Source organism: Neomonachus schauinslandi, chromosome 13 (genome assembly GCF_002201575.2).
Source record: "Neomonachus schauinslandi chromosome 13, ASM220157v2, whole genome shotgun sequence".
NCBI lineage: Eukaryota > Metazoa > Chordata > Mammalia > Carnivora > Phocidae > Neomonachus > Neomonachus schauinslandi.
In genome coordinates this window covers 81,087,488-81,112,365 of record NC_058415.1, presented here as the reverse complement: position 1 = coordinate 81,112,365, position 24,878 = coordinate 81,087,488, and the positions used below count along the sequence as shown (strand labels likewise).

Sequence of the window (24,878 nt, the reverse complement as noted above, 5' to 3'; positions counted from 1 at the left end):
TCATAGTCACAATCTTATTATTATAGACATTATTGGTACAATAGTATTAATTCTTCTTAACATTATGTGGTGGACTGGCTTGAGGCTGTCATGGCAGTGGGATGTCTCTGGGAGGTTACAGGTGGTTTCAGGGGTCAGAGGAGCAAATGAATTCAGGGTGGTAGAGCTTGTCCTTCTTTATCTAGTAAATCCCTTGGTTTTATTATTAAGACAGCACTGGGTGCTTTAGGGTCAACACAAATCATAATCAGTTGTTGGGAAAGAAGAGCAGGCCCTCATAGATTTGCGGAATCGGAAGTACCTTGCATGTGGCAAATGGGGAAACAGGCCCCAAAGAGATCCAATAATGCCCAAGGCAGGTCAGAGAGTTCATGGCCACAGACAGAGGAGGACTGGTCTCCAGTCTCTTGCTTGGCCTTTTTACATGCTTTTGCTTCCTCCCAGGCGACCCCTTTCCCTCTGTAGCCTTGGCAATCTCTCTCTCTTTCAAGAGTCAGCTCAAATGTCACCTACCCCTCTGAGCCTTGGTTGCCTCTTCTGCGAAATGGGAGTATGACAGCTATTCATAAGCTGTGTGGAGATTAAACGTTACCATGTGGGTAAAGAGCTCAGCTCGGGGGCAGACATATAGTAGATGCTTGGTAGGATGGTGACTACAGGCATCCAGTGATCTGTTTGTGTGTCTAACTCAGCTGCTATGCTATGAGCTCTCTGAAGGTAAAGACTCTTTCATTCATCCTCCGGTTTTTACCTCTCCAGCTTTTGTCTCCCATCACTGACACTTTGACCCACACGTGGAACCTCTCAGCATTCCCTAAGCATACAGCCTGGCTCAAAGGCACGACGTGCTTGTGTGCTGAGCTAATGCATTGATGTTCCAGCTAAACCATGGTGCCTTTAGAGCAGCTTTCTGGTGGAGTTGCCACGTGGGCAGTCCTGAAAGGGCCTGGGTATCTGGTTAACTGGGGATGAGCTGCTAATAAGAGGTCTGGGCTTGACTTTGGCAAAGTCGCTTGGTAATCCTAGCTGGGACGGAAGTGCTGCTGGAATGGAAACCTGATTTGCCTTGTTTCCATTTCAGCTAATAAACACACTTAAAGTTTTGGTGTGGAAGTCTTTGAGGTAATTTGGGGACTAATGGTGAATTGATATCATTTACCCACGGTGATGGAGTAGAGAGCTGTTGATAGTATAGGGAAGAAAAAATAAATTTCTCTCTACCCTTCTGGGTCGTTGGCTGAGGCACCCCCTGTACAAGGGAGAGATTAACAGGGGAAAACAAATTTGCATTGATTTTGTACGTACAGGGGCCCCAAAGATATGAGACCCAAAGAAGTAACCAAACAGATAACTTTTATACTTTTTTGACAATAAACAATAAATTTGTGAGGAATTGACAAGACAAAGAAGTTTGAGCTTGAGGTAGTAAATTAGAGAGGAAGTAACAAGGTTTGATTACATAGTCTTCAGGGTTCCAAATTCTCTCTTGCTGGTGGTAAGAATTTCTCCTTTCCTCTTGGTATAAAGAGGGCACCTTTCACATGGGAGATTTATTTTCTGCTCTCAGGGAGACAAAGGACGGTCAGAGCATCCTTCCTGCATCGACTGTTTCTTATGTGACTTTAATTCAAAATAATATGCCAGAGTGGCATATTTTGGGGCAGCCTGCCCTAAACCCCATCAATAATTTTGCAGAACATCATAGAGTTAATTTATAATTGATACTGGAACTCTTTTCCATAGACGAATTACAACGGAATGGAGTACGAGTCACTTAATGTGGGTATCTTGTTGTTTGTGTCACCCTTATGAATTGGAAAGTGGAAAAAAAGAACATAGTGCTAAATTGGTATCTAATCTTTTCAGAGCAATTTGCCAAATAAACTGGAATTTTAATTAACACTGCAAGCCAAGAGGTAAATCACTTTAGAAGTTTGTGAAGTTTTTCTTTTTCTCTTGGTTGGTATAATTACTACTAATAAAGATTCTTTACGAGTGGGAAATTAGACACCAGAATAAATAACTGGAGGAGATTGCTATGGGGCTTTGAAATTATGAAAGGGGCAAGGTTCTCTTCCCCTCCTGCTAACATGGGCTTTTTTTCTATAGTTCACATTGTTTGGTAACAATTCTGATCTCATTAGAAGTGTTATGATCAGAAGCAGAAGCAAGGTGGATGCAGGCCTCCCTGCAGCTCTTCCAGCTCTAATTCATATGAGTCAATTATAATGAATAGATTTAATAAAAAAAAAATACAACGTACTTTGGTGATTAACTCAGTGAATGACAATGGTGCGCTTATCCAGAATATCATATTTGCAATAACGAAGAAGTGAACAGGAAAAGGAAACTTCATAGATCACAAGAATTGCTACTTTCCAGCAAAAGGTTGTTAATTACTTATCCTTTTCCTATATTTATTGGCTCTATTAGAGGATGAATAATTATTGCTTTCCTGGGGAACCCATTGGAGCCAGAAGGCGACTTTATTAAATTGGAAGGCTCCTTAGGGTGCTAGTTATCCGTGTGGGATCCTCTCCATTCAGAGTCTCCAACAACTAGGAATCTGGAGGAGGTGAGAGAGGACTGTCAGCCCATGGGCATGAATGAAGGGGTTTCTTTAAAGTGCATTGGCTATCAGAGCAGTTCTTACCCATGAAACTGGCGATGTGCTCTTCCACCTCTGTGCCTTCCCTCACCCCTACTCGTAATGCACTCTTTCTCTACTTGCCCCATGGCCACTTCACCCTGTCCCCTCTCTCCTAACCTTGGCCAGATTCCTCATGGGTCTGGCTGCCCTCAGTCTCTCTCTACCTCCCCTCCATTCTCCATTCTAGCCAGATCTGGCATAGCCCTGCTGGAGCACTTCCCTTGGCTCTCCTCTACCTGCAGAAACAAGTTCAAGCTTGTCAGCTTGCCCTGTGAGCCCTTCATGACCTGTCTGGGTCATGGAGACCTCTCTTGCTTTATCTCCCCTACTTACCGTAGGCTCTAGGTACGTGGAACTTCTCATGGTTTCCAGAATCCCTGCCTTGCATGCACTCTGCCCTCCACCTGATTTCCCTTTCTCCTCATCTCTGCCTGGCAAACACCTATTTCACACCCAGCTCAAATGGCCCCTTCTCAGTTCAACTTACCTCCTCTAGAGCAGAAACAACTGGTCCTGCTGGACTCTCACACAGATAATGCATCTGCCTCAACCCCAGGCTGGTTCCTGAATCCCTGGAGCTATGTTTGATTCACTACTGTTTTTGAAGAGGTGGATTTGTTGAGGGCCAGCCTCTGCTTTCTCTACCAGGGGAGATGTCTGGGGACTTTTCCTCTCTGCCTCTCTCACCATGGGACTTAATTAGGTGAAGAACAATCCAGGATGCTCACTGTCAATATTCTATAATAGGACTAACTTAGCTCCTTCTATGTGCCAGGCTAGTCACAAACATTCTTTCACTTATGTAGTTGTTTTTAATCTTCCCGACACCTTCTGTGATGGAGGCTTTGCTAGTCCTCTTTCTCAGATGTTAAAACCAAAAGCCTTAGAAGTTGGCAGGGTTGAGATTTGAACCCAGGTTCTGGAAGTCAAGTCAAGGAGCTTTTGTGTGAGTACAGGCTTTCCCCAGAGGTTAGGTGCATACCCAAGAAGACTTACATGTCTTCAAATACTTTGAATATACCTCGTGCACCTTTAACCTTAAACTGGCCCTGGAAAACACCTCTGTCCACCATCTCCTTTGTGTACTGTCTTACCAGCCAATAGGTATGGGGTGAAGGGTGATGGGAAAGCATGGAGGAGAAGAAAGAAATCAGCATTTTCTGAACACCTACTGTATAATTGGCACTGTGTGCAAGGCACAGTGCTAGGTGGCTCAGATGCATTATTAATCCATCTAGTAACCCAAATCACATTGTCATTATTGTTCTTGCTGAGGAAACAGGCTTGGAGTTGCCCCATGTGTAGTCTTTCCCCCCAGCCCCATCCAAAGATGCTGTGGTCAGGAAGCTGGTCAGTCCCTCCCCAGCATGGGGAGGTCTCGTTAGCCGATTTTCCATAGGTAGGTGGGAGCCTGGAATCTCCCTGTGGCCCCTCAGTTGGGTGGTTGGTGCTTCTCACCTGTCTGGGAGGATAGTGATGCCGTTAGCTGAGATGTGAACAAGAGAAGAGTGAGCTAGCCTCCCTCTCTCAGGCTTAAAAGGGGGCTCACCTTCTTTTGATATGCTCAGATTTGGCAGATGGAGCCATGTTCCATCTGGTCACACCCTTCAGCATTTGATGGATCTCTGCCAGTATTTTCTTTGTCTGCTTGCTTTCCTGATTGAAGAAAAGAGTGCTAAGTTTTCAGTCTATCCTTGAGGGGCAATTGCTCAGTCCTTTCCTTGTCTTAACTTGTCTTCTCTGGACTTTTTCTGCCCTATGATCTTCCTTGAAGTATTAACCACAGCTCTTTTTTTGCAGAGATATACGTGCTCATTTTTTTTTTTCATAGATTAATCCATCTATCCATCCATTCAGCTTAGTGGAGCCAAAAGAGCACAGTCTTTGGAGACAGACCAACATGACTTCAAATTCTGGGTTTGCCACTTACCAGCAACAGAACTGTATTTTTTTTTTTTCAAGTGCAAAATGGAGGCATATATGTAAGATATCTGGCACACAATTAAGTGCTTAATAAATAATAATTATTAAATTTCTTAAAAGGATATATTCATCTTAAATTCCTTCATTCTCAGAATGCTTTCATTCTCTAAGGCACTGTTATAAACCTGGCATAGTGTAGTCATTATCTACTACTATGTAACAGATTTCTCCAAAGCTTAGCAGCTGAAATCATCACACATTTATTACTCACACACTTCCTGAGGATGAGGAATCGGGGAGTGGCTTAGCTGGGGTTCCGGCTCAGTGTCTCTCACGGGGCCACAGCCTCTGAAGACTCGACTGGGGCAGAAGGACCCATTTCCAAGCTCATTCCCATGGCTGTTGGCGGGAGGCTTTGGTTTCTTCCCTCTCCCTATGCTTCTCCAAAGTGATGTGATGATGATGAGAGAGAGATGGGAGCTAGCCACACACACACACACACACACACACACACACACGCACAGTGTGCCCAAGACAGAAGCCACAGTCTCGACATCCCATCACTTCTTCTGCTGTAGCTATTGGTTCCACAGACCAAGCCTGTGCCAGCTGTGGGAGAAGACTATACAAGGGTCCGAATTCCAGGAGGCAGGGATAATCGGAGACTATCTTAGAGGCTGCCTACCACAGATGGTGGACCAGGGAGAGGGCAGAAAGACTAAAGTATGTCTACCCTGAAGCATTCTGTCTGATGGGGAGGCAGTCACGTAAGCATAAATGCCCTACAAGTCAGTCGCTGTACTACAGGCGTCAATAAGAGTGCAGAGGGGACACTGGGGAGAAATCCATTAACTCTGCCTGGGGGCGTCATCGAGGGTTTCCCAAGAGCAGGTACACTGTGGCATTCTTATTCAAGAGCTGTCCTAATGGTGCTTGATACTTGGTTGGCATCTTTTTTAATTGAAGTTACTCATTGAGGTGATTTCCTTGGGCATTAAAAATAATAGGCTACTCTATATAACACAATTTGCTTTTTACAAAGTGCTTTCCCAAGCACTACCTCAGTCCGCATGACAGCCCCGGGAGGTGGGCAAGTTTTATTGCTATTGTTTTCCTCCCCTATAGGTGAGCTGGGGAGGGGAAGGTCACCGTGTCTCAGTCTCTGGGTGGGGTGTGGTGGGTCAAGGCTGGAGCCAGGGTCTTCCCAGCCCAAGTATACTGCTCTGGCTGCTACCCCTTCCTTGGATTTCCTCACAGTGGATTGGGCCTCTCATTTTAAAGCAGTAATTTGGGTCATTTCCCCCTGTGGATGCATTACATACACGCTTGCCCATATCAAAGCTTATTTGCCACTTTTATGCCCAATCACTTGAAAGATTTTCTTTCATGAAGAAGCTTTATGAAGAAAATCATTCACAAAGTGCAGAAATGTGAATTGTGCTTTCATCAGCATTCACTGTGAAATTTCATTTTGTGAAATCCCTCGGGGGGTTTGAACTTGCTCTTTGGGCTATTTATTAGAAGAGGGACCCGAATATGAATTCCTTAAGCACAAATATGCTCAAAGGACACTTAATGGTTTCAGTTCTTGCTAGAGCTTGGTTGTTTTGCAAGTTTGTTTTAGTCCTTCTAGGTAAGAGGGAAAAGGATTTTGGGTCCACACAGGTGTATACGCTGAGGAGAATCTTCCTTTGTGGCAGAGATGGTAGCATGTGTCGGGGGGGCGGGGCACGCTAGTGACTATAGTTCATGTGTGACTAATAAATGCCACCTCATCCGGGTGGGAGATGAGGCCTCAAAGTAAGGCAGTGGCACTGGGGACTAAGGAAGAGGAGGAAATATAAAAATAAATTAGGAGGTAGACTAGAAGACTTGCTGACCAGGTGGATATTGGGGAGGGAAGGGAGTTATGGGTGATTCTCAGGATTATGACTTCTAATTTTCCTGTGGGCCTAGGACCAATTGGACACCTGGTTAATCATTCTCGGAGACCTGAGACAAGTATGTCAAATTGTTCCAGGTCCTAGAAATCCCTGGTGTTCTGAGGGAGATAAGGGTTACACATGAAGTACACAACAATGCAGACCATGATAAGCATAGTAAGTGCTGAAGGGACCAAGAAGATGATCCCTATGAGCTGATGTGCTCCTGAAGCAATCCATGTCATCATACCTAGTGGGCAGCTGATAGTTTCCATCCTACTTGACCTGTCAGCCACATCCACACTCTTCACCATTCTCTTTGTCTTGAAACACTTCCCCCTGCTGTCCTTTTATGGCTCATGCTCTCTGTCTCTCTGGTCCATCTTAGTCTGCTCTCCACATGACCTACTGTTTCTGCTATCTGGCTGGGCAGCAGCCCTACCCAATCTCCCTCTGTCTAGGTCTTCAGCTAATCTCACATTACTTTCTGCTGGTTCTCTGTACCCCAGCCACCTTGACCTGCCTTCAGGCTTTCCAGTGGGCCATGGTCAGTCTGACCTCTGGGCTTTTACATATTTGTTCTCTGCCTAGAATACTCTTCCTTCCTCATCTGCCTGTTCTTCTTTCCAATCTCAGCTCAGATAGCCTTTTCTCAGGAGTAGGGTGGCCACCAATTTGCTGTTCAAACTGGGATACATTTGGAAGTGGAAAAAAAAAAACCCTCTATTAATATTAACACCAGGACAACAGGTGTAAACTGGAACTGTCCTGGGCTAATGAACACATGGTCACCCTACTTGGAGTGGCCTTCTCTGACTTCCCAGATGTGATGGGGTCTCCCTGTGCCCTCATTGCTCTCCGGGCCTCATTTCCCCGCCCTTACCCTGGTTTGCAGTGATATGTTGGAGTGACTGTTTGAGTCGACTCTTTCTCCCCGATGGACTGTATGCTCCATGAAAGCAGGCATGTTCCCATGTGTCCTTGCCACCTGAGACACATTGTGCCACGCAATAGGTTCTTAACACTTAATGAGTAAATAAGGCAATGATCAACTCAGATTTGTATTGTGTGGAATGTACAAAGCATTTTCATTTCCATTATCTTGTTTGGTTCCTATTGCACCTTGACATGTTTTCTCATCTCAATCAACGGAGGACACAAAGGTTTTGGTTGCTTAAGGTCTCATAGTAAGCGACAGAAATAAGTCTAGAACTCTCAGGTCTTCTGACCCCAAATCCAGTCCTTTCTCCAAAAGAGTTTGAAGAAGAGAAAAGGAAAGATGACTCCCAAATTTAGAATCTAGGTAATTGGGAAGATGGTGTTGACCTTAGAAAAATGGGGAGTGGGGGAGTCTGAGAAACATTGTCAATTTTCAGCTGCCCCGTGAAAAGCCATGTAGCATTCCCGGCTACAGAGAGCTCAGAGTAGAGCCACGAATGGCCCCTTACCCTCAGGGGGCATAAGCAGACAGTTTTTTTATTGTTGTTTTATTGTGGTGAAATATATGTAACAAAATTTATCACCTTAACTGTTTTTAAGTGTACAGTTCAGTAGCAATAAATACATTTACCTTGTGAATGTTGTGCAACTATCAGCATCATCCGTCTCCAGAACATTTTTCATCTCCCCAAACTGAAATTCTGTACCCATTAAACAACACCCCATTTTCCCCTCCTCCCAGCCCCTGGAAACCACTGTTCTACTTCCTGTCTCTATGAATTTGACTACTCTAGCTGCCTCACAGAAGTGGAACCGTACAATATTCTGTGTCTGATTTCTTTCGCTTGGCATAATGTCTTCAGGGTTTCATCTATGTTGTACCAGGCTGAGTAATTTTACAGTGTATGGATATAACACATTTTGTTTGTTGTTGATGGACAGTTGATGGACACTTGGACTGCTTCCACCTTTGGCTGTTGTGAATAGTGCTGAACATTTGTATATCAGTATCTGTTCAAGTCACCAATTTCAGTTCTTTTGGGTAAATACTCAGAAGTAGAATTGCTGGATCATGTGACAGTTTTATTTTCCACAGCAGCTTTTTACATTCCCAGGGCCTAAAGGTTCCAATTTCTCTACATCCTCATCAACACTTATTTCCTTTTTATTATTTTTTATGCTAGCCATCCTAATGAGTGTGACGTTGTATCTCATGGTGGTTTTGATTTGCATTTTCCTAATGATTAGTGATGTTGAGCATCTTTTCATGTGCTTATTAGCCATCTGTATGTCTTCTTTGGAGAAATGTCTGTTCAAGTGAGTAATTAGTAATTAGCACTGAGTAATTTCTTTGTCCATTTTTAAATTGTTTTTCTTGTTCTTGAGTTGTAAAACTTTAAAATATATTCTAAATACTAATCCCTTATCAGATACACGATGTTCAAATATTTTGTCCTGTTCCATGGGCTTCCCTTTCATTCTGTTGACAAGTGTCCTTTGATGCAAAAAAGTTTTAATTTCAATGAAGTTCAATTTGTTTATTTTTCTTTTGTTACCTGTGCTTTGGTGTCATATCCAAGAAATCATTGCCAAATTAAATATCATAAAGTTTGTTCCCTATATTTTATTCTAAGAGCTTTATATAAAGTTTTAGCCCTTATGATTAGGTCTTTGACTCATTTTGAGTTAGTATTTGTATATGGTGTAAGGTAAGGGTCCAACTTCATTCTTTCTGCATGTGGATATCCAGTTTTCCTAGCAGCAGTTGTTGAACGGAATGTCCTTTTCCCATCAAATAGTCTTGTCATCCTTGTCAAAAATAATTTGACCATATATGTCAGGGTTTGATTCTGGGTTCTGTATCCTATCCGCTTAGTCTGTTTGTATTTATGCCAGTACCATACTGGTTTTTATTAATTTATTATTATTTTTTTATTTAGAACTATTTTTGGTTCACTACAAAATTGAGCAGAAGGGACAGAGATTTCACATATGCTCACTGACCCTACATATGCATAGCCTCCCCAGCTATCAGAATCACATGCCAGAATGGTACATTTGTTGCAATCGATGGACATATATTGACACATCGTATGTTGACACCCAAAGTCCATGATTTTATATTAAAGCTTACTCTTGGTAGTGTACATTCTGTGGGCTTAGACAAATGATTAATGATATGTATCCACTGTTATGGTATTATATAGAGTAGTATCACTACCCTAAAAATCCTCTGTGCTTCCCCTATTCATCCCTCCCCTCACTCCTAATCTATGGTATACTTTTTACTGGCTCTGTAGTTTTGCCTTTTCCAGAATGTCATATAGTTGGAATCACACAGTATGTAGCCTTTTCAAATGGGCTTCATACACTTAGAAATACACATTTAAGATCTTTCCATGTCTTTTTTTGGCTTAATAGCTCATTTCTTTTTAGCACTGAGTAATATTCCATTATCTGGATGCATCACAGTTTATCCATTTACCTACTGAAAGACCTCTTGGTTGCTTCCAAGTTTTGGCAATTATTAATAAAACTGCTATAAACATTCATGTGTAGATTTTTTTTCTGGGCATAAGTTTTCAACTCATTTGGGTAAATACCAAGGAGCACAATTACTGGATCATATGGTAAGAGTATGTTTCCTTTTTTAAGAACTGTCTTCCAAAATAGGTGTACCACTGCATTTCCATCAGCAGTGAGTAAGAGTTCCTGTTCCTCCACATCCTTGCCAGGATTTGGTGTTGTTAGTATTTTGGATTTGGGCCATTCTAACAGTTGTATAAGTGGTATCTCATTGTATCTCATTGTTGTTTTATGCACTGTTTCTATATCTTTGTTGTAAGTTTTGGCATTAGGAAGCGTGATACCTCCAACACTATTCTTCCTTCTCAAGATCGTTTTGGTTATTTGGGGTCCCTTGAGATTCCACATGAATTTTATGATAGGTTTTTATATTTCTTTTTTTTTTTTTTTTTTTTTTTAAAGATTTTATTTATTTATTTGAGAGAGAGAGAATGAGAGAGACAGAGAGCACATGAGAGGGGGGAGGGTCAGAGGGAGAAGCAGGCTCCCCGCCGAGCAGGGAGCCCGATGCGGGACTCGATCCAGGGACTCCAGGATCATGACCTGAGCCGAAGGCAGTCGCTTAACCAACTGAGCCACCCAGGCGCCCGGTTTTTATATTTCTGTAAGGAAAAAAAAGTCATTTGGATTTTGGTAGGGATTTCATTGAATCTGTACATTGCTTTATGTAGTATTAACATCTTAACAATATAAAGTCTCCAAATCCATGAACATGGGATGTCTTTCTACTTATGTGTGTCTTCTTAAATTTCTTTCAGCAACATTTTGTAGTTTTTTGTGTACAGTCTTTTGCCTCCTTGGTTGAGTAAATTCCTAAGTATTTTATTCTTTTTGATGCTATTATAAATGTAATTGTTTTCTTAATTTCCTTTTTGGATCATTCATGGATAGTATATAGAAAAACTGATTTTTGTGTATTGATTTTGTATCCTATAATTTTTCTGAATTCATTTATTATTTCTAGCTGTGTGTGTATATGTTTGTGTGATCTTTATGGTTTTCTACATATAAGATCATGTCATCTGCAAACAGAGAATTTTACTTCTTCCTTTCCAATTTGGATGCTTCATTTCATTTTCTTGCCTTTTGCTCTGGCTAGAACTTACAATACTATGTTGAATAAAAGTGGCAAAAGTGGGCATCCTTATCTCATTCCTGATCTTAGAGGAAAAGCTTTCAGTCTTTCACCGTTGAGTACGATGTTAGCTGTTTAAGCAGTTTTTAAAAAGATCTTTAAAAGAGGTGGGATTTTGAAGTCCCGGGACCTATTTAAAATTGTGTTTCTCTGTGTCCTCAGCACCTAGCACAGTGTCTGGCACATAGCAATTATTAAATGAATGGCTTAAAAAAACGACAGTTTCACAAAACTGAATGAGCTAAAGACACTGCTGAATGAAGTGTTAATTTGGGACTCATGAGGTTGGCAAGGATTGAAGGGCAACAGTAAAGGTGATAAGGAGTCATTGATTGTCTGCTGACATGGAGCAGGTGTTGGTCCCACATTGCAGGCAGCATGGCCACTTGGTTCTTAGTAAATTTTGCTTGGATAGTCTGCTTTTAGAGAAACTTCCCTGGTTAAGTTATTTTCCCCTTCCCTCTGTTAGCACGTAGCAGCTGGAAGAAAATAACATATGTTGTATCTCTTTGTATTTATGACTACTGAATTAATAACTTCAGTCCATTGGATGCAAAGAAAACAAGTGAAATGCTATAAATTATAGATGAAAGTTGTTCATGCTAATAGAGTGTGTAACATATGCCTCACTTTGGCACAGCTTTGAAATAATGTGAATGATTTAAAGGGCTTGAGTCTGTTTGCCTTCATTTTAATTTGGAATAGTTGGAAAGCATCGAGTCACCACCATTTCATTAGTAATGCTATGCTCTTCCATTGGAACTTAAGCTCTCTCAACTTGGAGCAGACAAAAATCCTGATTAGCTGTAGTCTTAGGATGGGAAAGTCAAGTGATTGCATTCAATGTGTTAGCATCTCTCTTCATCTGGACTTCTAACAAGCAAGTTCTAAATATGAACTGACACATCCTCACTTTTTTCCTTTAACAAGGGTCCTCTGAGTTACAGATTTAAAAAATGAATTCTGTAAATGTAGAACTTGCTGATAACTTTGAGAGGCAGCAGGGTGTGGTGGAAAGAGCAGGTCTTTTTATCTCACTGAGGGATTTTTCTGGCTGCTAATAAGGAAACCCTATAGTATGTGCAAAGAGGGGATATATTCTAAGAATATAAGGCTGTCTTACAGGATCCAAGGACAGGAGGGACAGCAAGGCTCAGGAGGGTCTGGACCTAGGATCTAGAAGCCCTAGGAACTAAAGTCACTCAGTCTGTCACCAGGGCCGCCTGGTCTCACCTTCACTTTCCTCTCTGCACCTATTCCTTCCCTCTCTCTCACCAGCCGGGCTGCCTTTGCTTCTTTGTGCTCATAGCTAAGCACATCTGCCCAGCTCTGGCTTTTTATCACTTCCAGGTCAAGGGCTAGCACAGGCTGCCTGGCATCTCAGATTTCCAAATTCCTGGAAGAGAGAATCTGGTTATCTCACCTCGAGTCAGATGACTATTCCCGGTTTGTTCATTTATTCATCCACAAAGTCTTTATCGAATGCCAGGAGGCACTGGGGGATGCATCCTCCCTTCATGGACCATGTGTGTTTGGGGGAGCGGGGAAGAGAGAACGAGAGAGCATGAGTGAGAGAGCGTGAGCTCATTTTTGGGGGGACTGACTTGAGAGTTGCAATTTTCAGAGAAAGAGAAGTATGGCTTGGGATTCAGATAGACCTGGATTCAAATCCTGATTCCTCTCCTTACCAGCACTGTGTTATTTTGTGTTACCTTTTTCAGCCCCAATTTTCTCCCCAGTAAAATGGGAATAATTCTTTCTAGGGTAGTTAGGGGGATTAGAATGAAGGGGTGCATGTGAAGGCCTGAGTAATGCCTGCCACACAGAGTCAGAACTCCACTCCTCACTGGTTGTGACCTTGAGCAAGTTCCTTAACCTGCCTGAAATGGTTTCTTCACCTATGAAATGGGAAAGGATATCATCTACCTCGTGTGCTTATTATGAGGATTATATCACGTGACACACACCAAGTCGCGGGGAATGTGTATGTAATAGACACCCAGGATGGTAGCTCCTCCTCTAGGTCTTGTTAATAGTCACAGTTTTTTTCCCTCTGTCTTCTAGTTCCCATTCGGCCGACGCTTGCCTTGTGACATCTACTGGCATGGAGTTTCATTTCACGACAATGACATATTCTCCGGCCAAGTGAACAAGTTTCCAGGTATCTGCTGTTAATGTTGGCATCAAAAAATGTTTCTAGGCTGAGTGTCAGGGCTCTTCTGCAAGCAGCGTTTTGAGCTCGGACTCAAGGACTCTTTTTTTTTTTAGATTTTATTTATTTATTTGAGAGAGAGAGAGCATGAGAGGGGGGAGGGTCAGAGGGAGAAGCAGACTCCCTGCCGAGCAGGGAGCCTGATGCGGGACTCGATCCTGGGACTCCAGGATCATGACCTGAGCCGAAGGCAGTCACCTAACCGACTGAGCCACCCAGGCGCCCAGACTCAAGGACTCTTAATTGGGACTTGCCGCCCGCACCACCCCGGCGCCCTGACCTTGGGAGGGAAGCTAACGCAGAGGTCATCAGGATTTGACCCACCAATGGGTTAAAGACTGGAGGTTCAAAAATAAAAAGACAGGCTTTCCTGGACTAATTTCACCAGTGGAAGAACATGATCTTCACTTTCTGAATTATAATATGAAGGCGTAATGGGGAGACGATGTTCTCAAAATGAAAAAAAAAAAAATAGGCCACTTCACATAAATTATTTGCAAGAAACAAAAGTACTAAAATTCTAGGAATATGCCACAAAAATGGGGTTAGCAGCTTCTGCTTTCTTTAAGTATCATCGTTGGAAGTACCATTTTTACAACCAAATATACCAGTCTCTGTGTGGTGAACGACAGGCTGAGACAGTGCCTACCTTTTACCTTGGGACCTTGTCCCAGTGAGGCTTTCCTGTAAGGGGGACTAGTGCCAAGAAAGTGTCAGAGCCAACACTTTAAGACACCTCCTCACTCCATTCCCAGCCTCCCCATATGCCTTTCCATTTTATTTTCAATCTCTGCCTCCCTCTTCTGCTATGGATTGCTATTCATTATTTTTAATGGCTCAGTGAGGAGGGTGGTTAAGGTGAGTGGGTGTGCTCAGAGAGGAAGGAACATTTGGTCAAGAGGGGGTGGCGGTCGCAGCCAAAGGGTCTTTCTCTTATATTCAGAAATTTTAACATAATATGTACAAACCATATCATAATACGATAGTAAATAATTTGTTTAAAAAGAGCATCACCCTGAATCCCATCCCTCATTTAACAAAACAACAATGTGAATATTTCTAGATTTCCTCCCAAACCTTAACCACATATTTGTATCATTTTTACATGGTTGCAGTCAGAGTGTGTTTGCCTGAATACAAGGTGTTTTCTTCTAACGTGATATCATTTATGCTTATTTTTAAAAGGAGACTGCATTTTCCCTTTTTCTGGGGTGCCTGTTGGCTGTTGATCTCAGGGTCAGGAGTTTGAGCCCCATGGCTCAAAAAAAAATTTACTCTTTGGCATTCTATGCCATGTCTTTAAGAAAATACGTCTCGGAAAAACCAGTAGCCATACATGATACACTGGTGAGTTATGCCATGTCCACTAGGGGGGTTCCAGTTAAGCTTTCAGACTACCATGGGCCTCACCTGGCTCAGATTCACTTAAAAGGATATAGGGCAGGAAACACGGCCTGCCAGCTGGTCAGTGTTGGGCATTTCTCTCTAGCGGTGTCTTTGTGAGGGTGCCGAAGGCTAGTCTAACCCCTCAAGTGAGATCAGCTCAGGTGTAAGGAGACAAGACCTACATTGGTGGACGTGGGTCTGTCTTGGCTTAGATATGCCTCAAGAGCCTTATCTCACGTCGCTCCTCCAAAGCATAGCTTCCAGGGTCCCCAGCAGGGTCGTGCTGAGTTAGGAGAATCATTACATCAGGAAAGCCTGGGGCTATGGCTTCCTACCAGGTATTTATGCAATTTGCCAATCAGGGATCATTTCAACCATATGCTTTGTTGTCTAGGAACACAGCTAACTTTCTACCTTTATTGGTTTCAGGGGGAACGGAGCTAGAAAATTAACCCACAGTTAGAGATGAGAGAGGGTTCTGTTGGAGAACAAGAAGGATTCTGGTAGCCTGGGTTCTTGCATACAGTTTAATGGGATAACTATTCTTTTCTATCTTGCTGCTCATAAAAGATGACTTTTTGATGTCACTCAAAGGACTTACTGGGATACTGGGAGAAGGTAATTTGGAAGAGAACAGTTCTTTGAATGAGGACAGAGTTCCTAAGACATGAATCCTCAAATGAGGCTTCACTTATGTTTTCCCCTGTTTGTGCCTCATCTCATGGCTGAGAGTAAGAAAGAAGTCGTAGCTATATAGCTCTCCTTTTGGAACACAGATTAGAGAAAAACACCCTCAAAGGACTAGTTTCATTAAAGGTGATATAAGAATATTCATTCCAAAGAAACAAGTTTGCTCTATCCCATATTCCATGTGCCAGTGACTGGAACATGTAATTTTCCACTTTACCAACAGCAATTAATTAGTTCTAATGACAAAACAGGCTCTCGAATCTCTAGGCAGAGACGCAGTGTGGCTACACCCTCTCCCTATGGAAGACAGCAGCTCTTAACTATGACGTGATTCCAGAAGGATCTGTCCTTTGGCTCTAGTTTGGGTCCAGGCTTATCTTCTGTCTCTCCGGTATCCCGTTATTCTAGCAGTGCATCTCGTATGCACTGTATGTGATATAGAGTAAGTTCTACTGGATGTGGCAGGCAACTGTAAATGCATCACGTGCTGAATAAACTGAAAACTTTCGGAGATGCATATGGAAGCGATTTATTTTGTTTGTGTCAGCACATTAGATTTTAGCCACTTTTCTATGACGAGGTCCTCCAAGATGTGTTATTATGTCTTAACATGATGAATTAAGACTTTCTATAAAAATAATCTGATTTGGATATGTCTTTGCTTTAGGAAAGTCCCAAACTGTCAATTCTCAGCTCACAAGCGACAGTTTTTTGCTGACTTTCAGGGTCTGAGATGTATGACAGCACATGGCAGGGGTGGGGAGGGGATGTTCTGGCAGAGAGGGAAAGGGCCCCGGCCAGGAAGGTCCCGGGCTGCTTGCAGTCAAGCACTCGGCTGTGTCAGAGAAGATAGAGAGACAAGGAGAAAGGCGTGTAGGGAGAGAAGTGAAATACAAAATAAGTGCCAGACAGGGGAAATCTGGGGTGCCCGGGTGGTTTGGAACGAGGGCACATGACCTAACCTAGATCTGCTTGGGGGGCAGACAGGGCGAGAGACCCAGGAAAACACGTGAACTGAGGCTCCAGGGCTGGACGGGCCTGACCTCCCTGCAAAATGCGGGAATAGAGTTGGTGCAAAGACCTAGGATGTTTAGAGCAGGTTGCTCATTCAGTGAAGGGCAAGTGGCCCGTGATGGTCAGGTGTGAGAGGGGCCGTGGATGGGTGATAAGCAGGGACCGAAGGATAGCATCCTTATAGTCTGAAGGTCATGGGAGCCACTGAGAAATTGTTAGGCCAGAGAGCGACATGGGCCAGCTTGCATTTTCAGAAGGCCCCCCAGAGGGATGCATTGGAGGTGGGTGGAAGGGCGGGGGCAGGAGACAGAGGTAGAGCTAAGAGGCCGCTGCAGGAGCCAGCAAAAGATGAACTCATCAGCGGCACTGGGAACAGAGAAGAGGGTGGATCTGGAAGAAGTTATTTGTCATTGGGCGGTTGGAATGTGTTTTGCCAAGAATTATATTGTTGTCAGTGATATTTGGATTGAACAGTACTCCCGAAATAGCTCAGACTTTGTTTTGTTTTGTTTTTGTTTTTGTTTTAAATTGGGTTAAATAGGTAGGTCTGTGTAGGCAAGCCTAAGGATCAGACTGTTACCCTCTTGCGTAGCTTCACGGGGGTTGAGACCTACCAGGCCTCGAGACTCCAGTGTAGCAGAGAGAAGAACCAGGCCCAGGAGTGACAGGAGGCAAGTTCCTGGTGTGGGAAGCTCCAACCTGAGTTAGAACGTTTTCCCAGTTGGGAGGGGACCTGCCACCATAGGGACATCTGGAGAAAGACCTGCTGGGAACCCCAGGTAGGCGGTGAGCCTCAAAAGAACCTCTAAGTAGGCAGCAGGAGGGCAGGCACAGGGCTCAGGTCCCCAGCAGGAGGATCCAGCCCTTGCTGGGCAGTCTTGGGTGGAACAGAGGAGGAACACTGGCAGGAACAAAGCAAAGGCATTGCTAAGACAGCTACTCAGGCACCAGGAGCAAAAGACAGGTTACCAAAACCTGGGGACAAAGCAATCAGAAAGCCTCAGAAAGACCGTTGAAATCCTCCTTATCTAACTGGAGTACAAAGTCAGGGTCAAAGATTGCCTTATTCTCAATCTCGAGGGGCTGGGAGCTGATGGTTAGACCTAGAGCTTCCAGCTCAGGTCAGAGTGTGTCCCAGAGCCTAGGGCAAGGGTCCCAGGGAGGGTCAGGTGCTGCAGTTCCTTGGAGAAGGGAAGTAGAGTCTAGAGCCAGCAGAGCCTGGCAATGACCTCTCTTTCCCCCTATTTGCTCGGGAACATGTGTTCTGGCTCAGCTAGAAACCCAGCTACTCCCGTGAGAGCACTCCCGTGAGAGCCAATGACACTCCCCACATCTGTCTCTGAGCCACCACCAGAAGCCCAGACGCCAGCAGCTTCCACGTGGGGTGGAGGGAGGAGTCGGAGATATGGTGGAGGAACAAAGGTTTTGGTGGTGAGTGGATTGAAGGAGGTAGACACTGGTGCCTCCTGGAGACCGGCATTTAGGCAGAGGAGGGGCGAGTCGTCCAGAGCCTGTGGGTCAGAACTGTCTGGGGCGCCTGGGTGGCTCAGTCGGTTAAGCGACTGCCTTCGGCTCAGGTCATGATCCTGGAGTCCCGGGATCGAGTCCCGCATCGGGCTCCCTGCTCGGCGGGGAGCCTGCTTCTCCCTCTGACCCTCCCCCCTCTCATGTACTCTCTCTCATTCTCTCTGTCTCAAATAAATAAATAAAATCTTAAAAAAAAAAAAAAAAAGAACTGTCTGGGGAAAGTAGCCGTTGGATTGTAGGGTGCTTCCGAAGTTGGCTGTTTTCAGTAGAGAACTACTGGAGACTGGCACAAAAGCAGACTTGGGAGCAGATCTGTCAGCTGGTGGGGGGACTTAGGATTCACATTACAGTAGGATCCATCGCAGGTTTCAAATGAATATATACTCAATTTGCTGGAAATTGATTTTTTTCTTTTCTTTTCTTTAGAGAGGGAGAGAGAGTGCAGGGGAGGGGCAGAGGGAGAGGGAGAGAGAAAATCTCAAGTGGGCTCCACGCCCGGTGTGGAGCCCGACGCAGGGCTGCATCTCATGACCCTGAGATCATGACCTGAGACAAAATCAAGAGTCAGATGCTTAATTGACTGAGCCCCCCAGGCACCCCTGGACATTGATTTTCACAAGACTTTTCTGGAGCATTCAAACCACACTTCTGTATTCATAGCACTTCTGTCTGTGTTGTGTGAGTCTGTCCGACCTGCTGAGGGGTTTTTGAAAGAGAGACTTCCCCTGTCACAAGGCCATTAAAAGTGTAGAAAGTACCACAACAGTCAGGAGGCTTCATCTACTTGGTGTAAGGTGCTGTATTATAGTTAGTTATGAAGGGTTTTAGTCTAGTATGATAACAAACTGTTGTCAAAGAAAAGGAAAAACCTTCAAAAACAGTTGAAGTTTTTGTTTTGTGTATTTGGTGTCAGGCTCCAGTGTTTATAACTCAAAAATTCCAATTTTGGAGGGGACTAAAAGGAAACAGCTAGAATTTTCTGGGCTCATACTTACTTCTTAGGAAGCTCAGAACAATGTTCTCAGTGAGTTTTCTTTAATATTGAAGAGTTCACATCAGAGCACAGTTTATTAGTGCTTTTCAAGCTCCTTTATTTCTTATTTAATCCTTTTCTCTATCCTAAACAAGAACCAAGAAGCTGGGCATTGACATCTTGAATCTGTGATTTTCGGATTTATTGCGCTTTTTAATATGCTGAGGGAAGCAAGAAATAGGTTATTAAAACCTTCATTCTCAAAATGTTCACCCTTCACTTCCTGAACATGGGAATTTCGAGAAATCTCATTCGTTCTGATTGTGCCCATTTGGAATGTGTGATAATTCGGACATGCCAAGCTGACACAAAACTTTGTACTTTCTGTAAAAAATAACTTCGCTGAGCCAGTTCCTAGTGTCAGGGATGGAACTGTTGCCTGTCTCAGGGTGAAGGCCATTTCTAGTCTCCATTTTCAGTGGTGATATTTGCCCTAAGAGATAAGCATGCTAAAACTTAGAAGAATTTTTACCTATTTGCTGAAAATTTGCTAAGGTATAGACTCAGTTTCTTCTCTTGTCAGAGTTCCTAAAGATGCTACAAGAAAAAAACATCCACCATTCTTTTAAAATGTTTTATAAGTGAGTCATTTTAATCCCCTCTGGGCAAATCAATGAGGTCTGATCAATGTTAGTGTCAGTACTTATAACTGAAGAACTCCTACAGATTTCATTTTCTCCCCCTAAACTATAAATTATGCTATGATATCCTTTCTACTTTCTGTCCTTATTTCAAGGAGACAGATTTTATGCTGAAAGCTGTATATTTTTCTATTTTATACCTTGAATACTCATGGAAGATTAAAGTAAAGCAACTTAATTAAGCTTCTCGTAATGTAAGCAGAGTCCACTAGATGATATTCTCGAGGTTATAAGATGGAAGCAGTCCCAGAATTATGGATGGTGGCCCCAAATTAAGGAGGATATTAAGTTTTAAGTGCAAGATGTAAATGCTTCTCTTTATCCATTATCGAGGAGACTGACAAAGAATGGATTAATAAACTAGGTGGAAACCCATGCCTTCCAACTGATGCTTCATTTTTATAAGGGGAAAAAACTATCCATCTATTACCTCAAGTTTTTCACTAATTTGGTAGGTCTTTCCAAACCATGAGTCACTGCTGTGGGAAACAGCTACCTTTTTTAATCCTGTCTGCAAAAGCGAATATGTCGGGTGGGTAGTTTTAAAAGTCCCCGATCATGGCTGTTTTATAGCTAGCAGCCCACTGCTGTTCAAATCTCACAGCTTCTCTTCTCCCCAGGCATGACGGAGATGGTGCGTAAAATTACTCTGAGCAGAGCCGTGAGAATCATGCAGAATCTCTTTCCTGAGGAGTACAACTTCTATCCTCGCTCATGGATTCTGCCTGACGAGTTCCAGCTCTTTGTTGCTCAGGTAGATGGCACTCCGTCCCCGTGACCCTTGAATTACGTTATGGTTGCGACTGTGTCCTGAGAGCTGGGTCCTGGGTCCTGTGTGCTGGGAGCTGGGGTGGGGGGGGTCCCCAGGAAGCTGCGGCTAGCCAAGGGAGTGTCTCAACAGTACCCAGTGAGTGTTGGCAGTGATCAAGGAGCTTGCAGTTGAATAGGCAGGGTGACAGGTAGGTGAACTAAGAAGTGCGTCTGGCCTGAGGCTGATATTGGGAGTGGGGTCATGGAGCTGATGTTTGGAAAGCGAGGGAGATAGGGCTGGAGCAGGTGGTTGAGCCCTTCAGCAGATTGGGACTGTTTGGGTGAATCTAGGGTGTGGTCTCCCCAGCATCCTGTGGTATGAAATGTGGGCGGTCGGGCTCCGTTTTAAGGCTAGGGAGGAGGTCTGACACACTGTGGAGGTGGGGTGGGGGGACCTTTTAAGTGTTCTGCTTTAAATCTGTTCCAGAATCAATTTTCAAATCGCCCATTCCGTATCAAAGCAAAATGTTTGAGCATGAAATACTTTGGAGCCCTCACCACTGATTGTGAAACAGTACCAGTAGGGAAACTGAATTGAGGATTGCCATTTTTCATTTGGGACCCCTTCAAAGCCTTTGCCAGTGGGTTCCATGGTCCATACATACCTCTGAGGGTAACTGTACAACAAATGCCCATCTTATTGTGATGTGATAGGATTAATACCATCTATTGGTCCTACTGTGTTCCAGGCATTGTGCCAGAAGCTTAACGTTATTTCTTTCAATCCTCACAGCAATCTTGTCAAGTTGATTTTATTATTAATCCCATTTTGTGGATGAGGAAACAGACTTTGATAAGCAAGGTGACTTGCTGGAGAAGTGGAATTTAAACCTAGAGCTGATTTCAAGACCTATGGATTTTTTTTAAAGATTTTATTTATTTATTTGAGAGAGAGAGACACACAGAGAGAGAGAGAATACGAACAGGGGGGAGGGGCAAAGGGAGAAGGAGACTCCCTGCTGAGCAGGGAACCCGATTCGGGGCTGGATCCCAGGACCCTGAGATCATGACCTGAGCTGAAGGCAGACACTTAACCCACTGAACCACCCAGGCACCCCAAGGCCTATGCTTTTTATAAGCTGTCTTATTGCCTGCATGTAATTTTGGTTTTAATATTAAATGATAAAACTTGTAATAAAATGATGATTTAGTAAGCACAAAAAAAGCTTGAAGTGGTAATTTTTAAAAGGAAGCTCTCGGGCGCCTGGGTGGCTCAGTTGGTTAAGCGACTGCCTTCGGCTCAGGTCATGATTCTCGAGTCCGGAGATCGAGTCCCACATCGGGCTCCCTGCTCAGCAGGGAGTCTGCTTCTCCCTCTGACCCTCTTCCCTCTCGTGCTCTCTGTCTCTCATTCTCTCTCTCTCAAATAAATAAATTAAAAAAAAGGAAGCTCTCTATGGGATGGTAGTCACATGAGTTTGTACATTTCTTAAAATTCATCCAATTATTAACCTAAAAGGGATGCATTTTATTCATGCAAATTATGCTTCAATAAAGTTAATTTTAAAAAATAAGCTCTCAGCGGCTCCCCATACTCACCCCTCAATTTCTCACTTCTGTGGCTCTGCTCATGTCCTTGTCCCTTGTGGAATATCTTTATGTCCCATTTCCACAACTCTATATCTAACTATCCTGTGAATTTAAATGAGATACCTACCAACTGTGCCTTCAAAATCAGATATGTGAGAACTTTTCCATCAACCCCCAAGTTCCTCTGTCCTCCTTGCAGTCCATTCCCTCAACACCCCCAGCCCAGGCAACCGCTGGTCTGTATTCTCATTAGAGATTCGTTTTGTCTGTTCGAGGAATTCATGTAAACAGAATCATATATATATATTTATACATACACACACACACACACACATACACACTTGAGTCTTTGTTTTTCTTTCAGAATCATATTTTTGAGATTCATCCATATTTGTTGTATATATTAGCCATTTGTATTTCTATTGGTGAGTAATATTCCATTGTATGAATTTGCTTATCCATTTCCCACTTGATGGGCATTTGGGCCATCCCCAGTTTGGGGATTTTATAAATAAAACTGCCATGACTGATCACATGCAAGTCATTATGCAGTTACATGTTTTCATTTCTCTTGGGTAGTACCTACGAGTGGAATTTTTGGATCATATGGTGTATGTATGTTTAACTTATAAGAACCTGCCGAACTTGTTTTCCAGCATGGTTGTACACCCTCACCAGCAGTGTGTGAGTTCTCTTTGCTCCACATCATCACCAAGCCTTGGTATTGTTAGTTTTTTGAATTTTAGACATTCTGGGAGATGTGTAGTTGTATCTCTCTATGGTTTTAATTTACATCTCCCCTATGACCAGATGTTGAACATCTTTTCATCTGCCTTTTGACCATTCGAATATCTTCTTTTGTTATGTGTACAGTCAAACTTTTGCTCATTTCTCTGGGCATTCTATTTTTAAGTTGTAGTTTCCTTATATATTCTGTGTACAAGTCTTTTGTATGTGTATTGTGAATATTTTCTCCCTCTTAACTTTTCATGTTTTAACTCTGCCTTTTGAGGAACAAAAGTTTTTAATTTTGGTGAAGTTGAACTTACCATTTTTTTCCTTTTATAGTTTGTGCTTTTGTGTGATACCTACGGCATCTTTGCCCAATTAAAGGTGGTGAAGATTTTGTACTGTTTTTTTCTAGGGGTTTGTTAGTTTTAGTGTCTACATTTAGGTTTATGATTCATTTCAACTTAGTTTCTGTGTATGGCATGAGATCGGTGTTGAAGTTTACTTTGTTCCATAGGGATATTCAGTTGTTCAGTGCCTTTTGTTGTAAGGATGATTGTTTCCCTCATTGAATTAATTACCTTGGCAACCTCGTTGAAAACCAGTTGACTGGATGTGTTTGGTCTGTTTCTGGAGTCTGTCTTGTTCCATTCATCTATATGTTTACTCTTACGCTAATACCGCATTTTATCGTGGTTACGATAAGTCAGAGTCAGTCTGGAAATCACGTAGTACAAGTCTTCCCACTTTGTTTATCATCATAATTGTTTTGGTTATTATAGGGCTATTGCATTTCCATATCAGTTTTTTAACCAGTTTGCCCATTTCTACAAAGAAGCCCACTGGGACTTTGATTGGGATTGCTTTGAATCTACAGATCAGTTTGGAGACAGTGGACATCTTAACGGCGTCGACTCATCTAATCCATAACTTTTATCTCCATTTATTTATATCTTCCTTAATTTATTTCAGTAATGTTTTATAGCTTTCAGAGTACAAGACGTCCCTAAGAAGTTTTGTTTTTTATGCTATCGTAAATGATATTTTTTGAATTTCATTTTCCTGTTGTTTGTTGCTAGTATATAGACATCCAGCTGGCTTTTTACTTTGAACTTATATCATATGACCTTGCTCAATTCCCTTATTAGTTCTACAAGTTCTTTTTTTGTAGATTTGTTAGGATTTTCTATGTATACAATTAATTCACTTGTGAATTAATATATTTTGTTTCTTCCTTTCTAATCTTACATGCCTTTTATTTATTTTATTTTTTCTTATTAAACTGCACTGGGCTAGGATCTCCAATACGACATTGAATTGGATGTAATTAGAGTGGACATCTTTGCCTTGTTCTCAATGTTAGGGGGAAAGCATACAGCTTATCATGTTATGTGTGATGTTAGCTATAGGTTGTTCATAGATGCCCTTTATCAGGGTGAGGAAGGTGTCTTCTATAGTTTGCAGAAGTTTTTCATCATGAATGGGTGCTCAATCTTGTCAAATGCTTTTCAGCATCTATTAAGACGGTATGATTTTTCTCTTTATTTTGATAATATGATGAACCACCAATTCATATTTTAAATATTAAGCTAACTTTGCATTCCTGTTATAAATCTTATATGGTTATGATGTATTATCCTTTTTAAATACTGCTAAACTGTATTTGCTGATACTTAGGAATTTTTGTGTCATTGTTCATGAGAGATATTGGTGTGTGATGTCTTTGGTCTTTGTATCAGGCAATCCTTATTAAATGAATTAGCAAATATTTCTTTACTGTTTTGAAAATTTTGTATAAGATTGGTATTTATTTCTTAAATGCTTGATAGAATACACTATTGAAGGTATTTGGGCATGGAGCTTTCTTTCTGGGAACATTTTAAATTATGAATTAATTTTTTAATACATATAGGTAATTTGTTTCTTTCAAGGAATTAATCCATTTTATCTGAGTTGTCCAATTTACTGATGCAAGTTTTGAAAAACAGTATTTCCTTATTTTTTAATCTATGAGATATGTAGTGATCTCCCAATTTCATTGCTGATATTGGTAATTTGTGTTTTCTTTTTCTTTCTTTTTTTTTTCTTCCTTTGTCTGCCTTTCTTCCTTCCTTCCTTCCTTCCTTCCTTCCTTCCTTCCTTCCTTCCTTC

The 24,878-nt window shown here is 42.5% G+C and overlaps 1 protein-coding gene across 1 annotated transcript in view; it reads left to right on the top strand.

Annotated features, from left to right (window-relative positions):
• TTLL11 (tubulin tyrosine ligase like 11) overlaps nucleotides 1-24,878 on the top strand; it is a 225,994-nt gene that overhangs the window by 33,489 nt on the left and 167,627 nt on the right. The window contains exons 2-3 of the mRNA XM_021691507.2: nucleotides 13,220-13,316; nucleotides 20,279-20,412. Coding sequence (XP_021547182.2) covers nucleotides 13,220-13,316; nucleotides 20,279-20,412 — 231 coding nt within the window. The remainder of the gene's footprint in view (nucleotides 1-13,219; nucleotides 13,317-20,278; nucleotides 20,413-24,878) is intronic.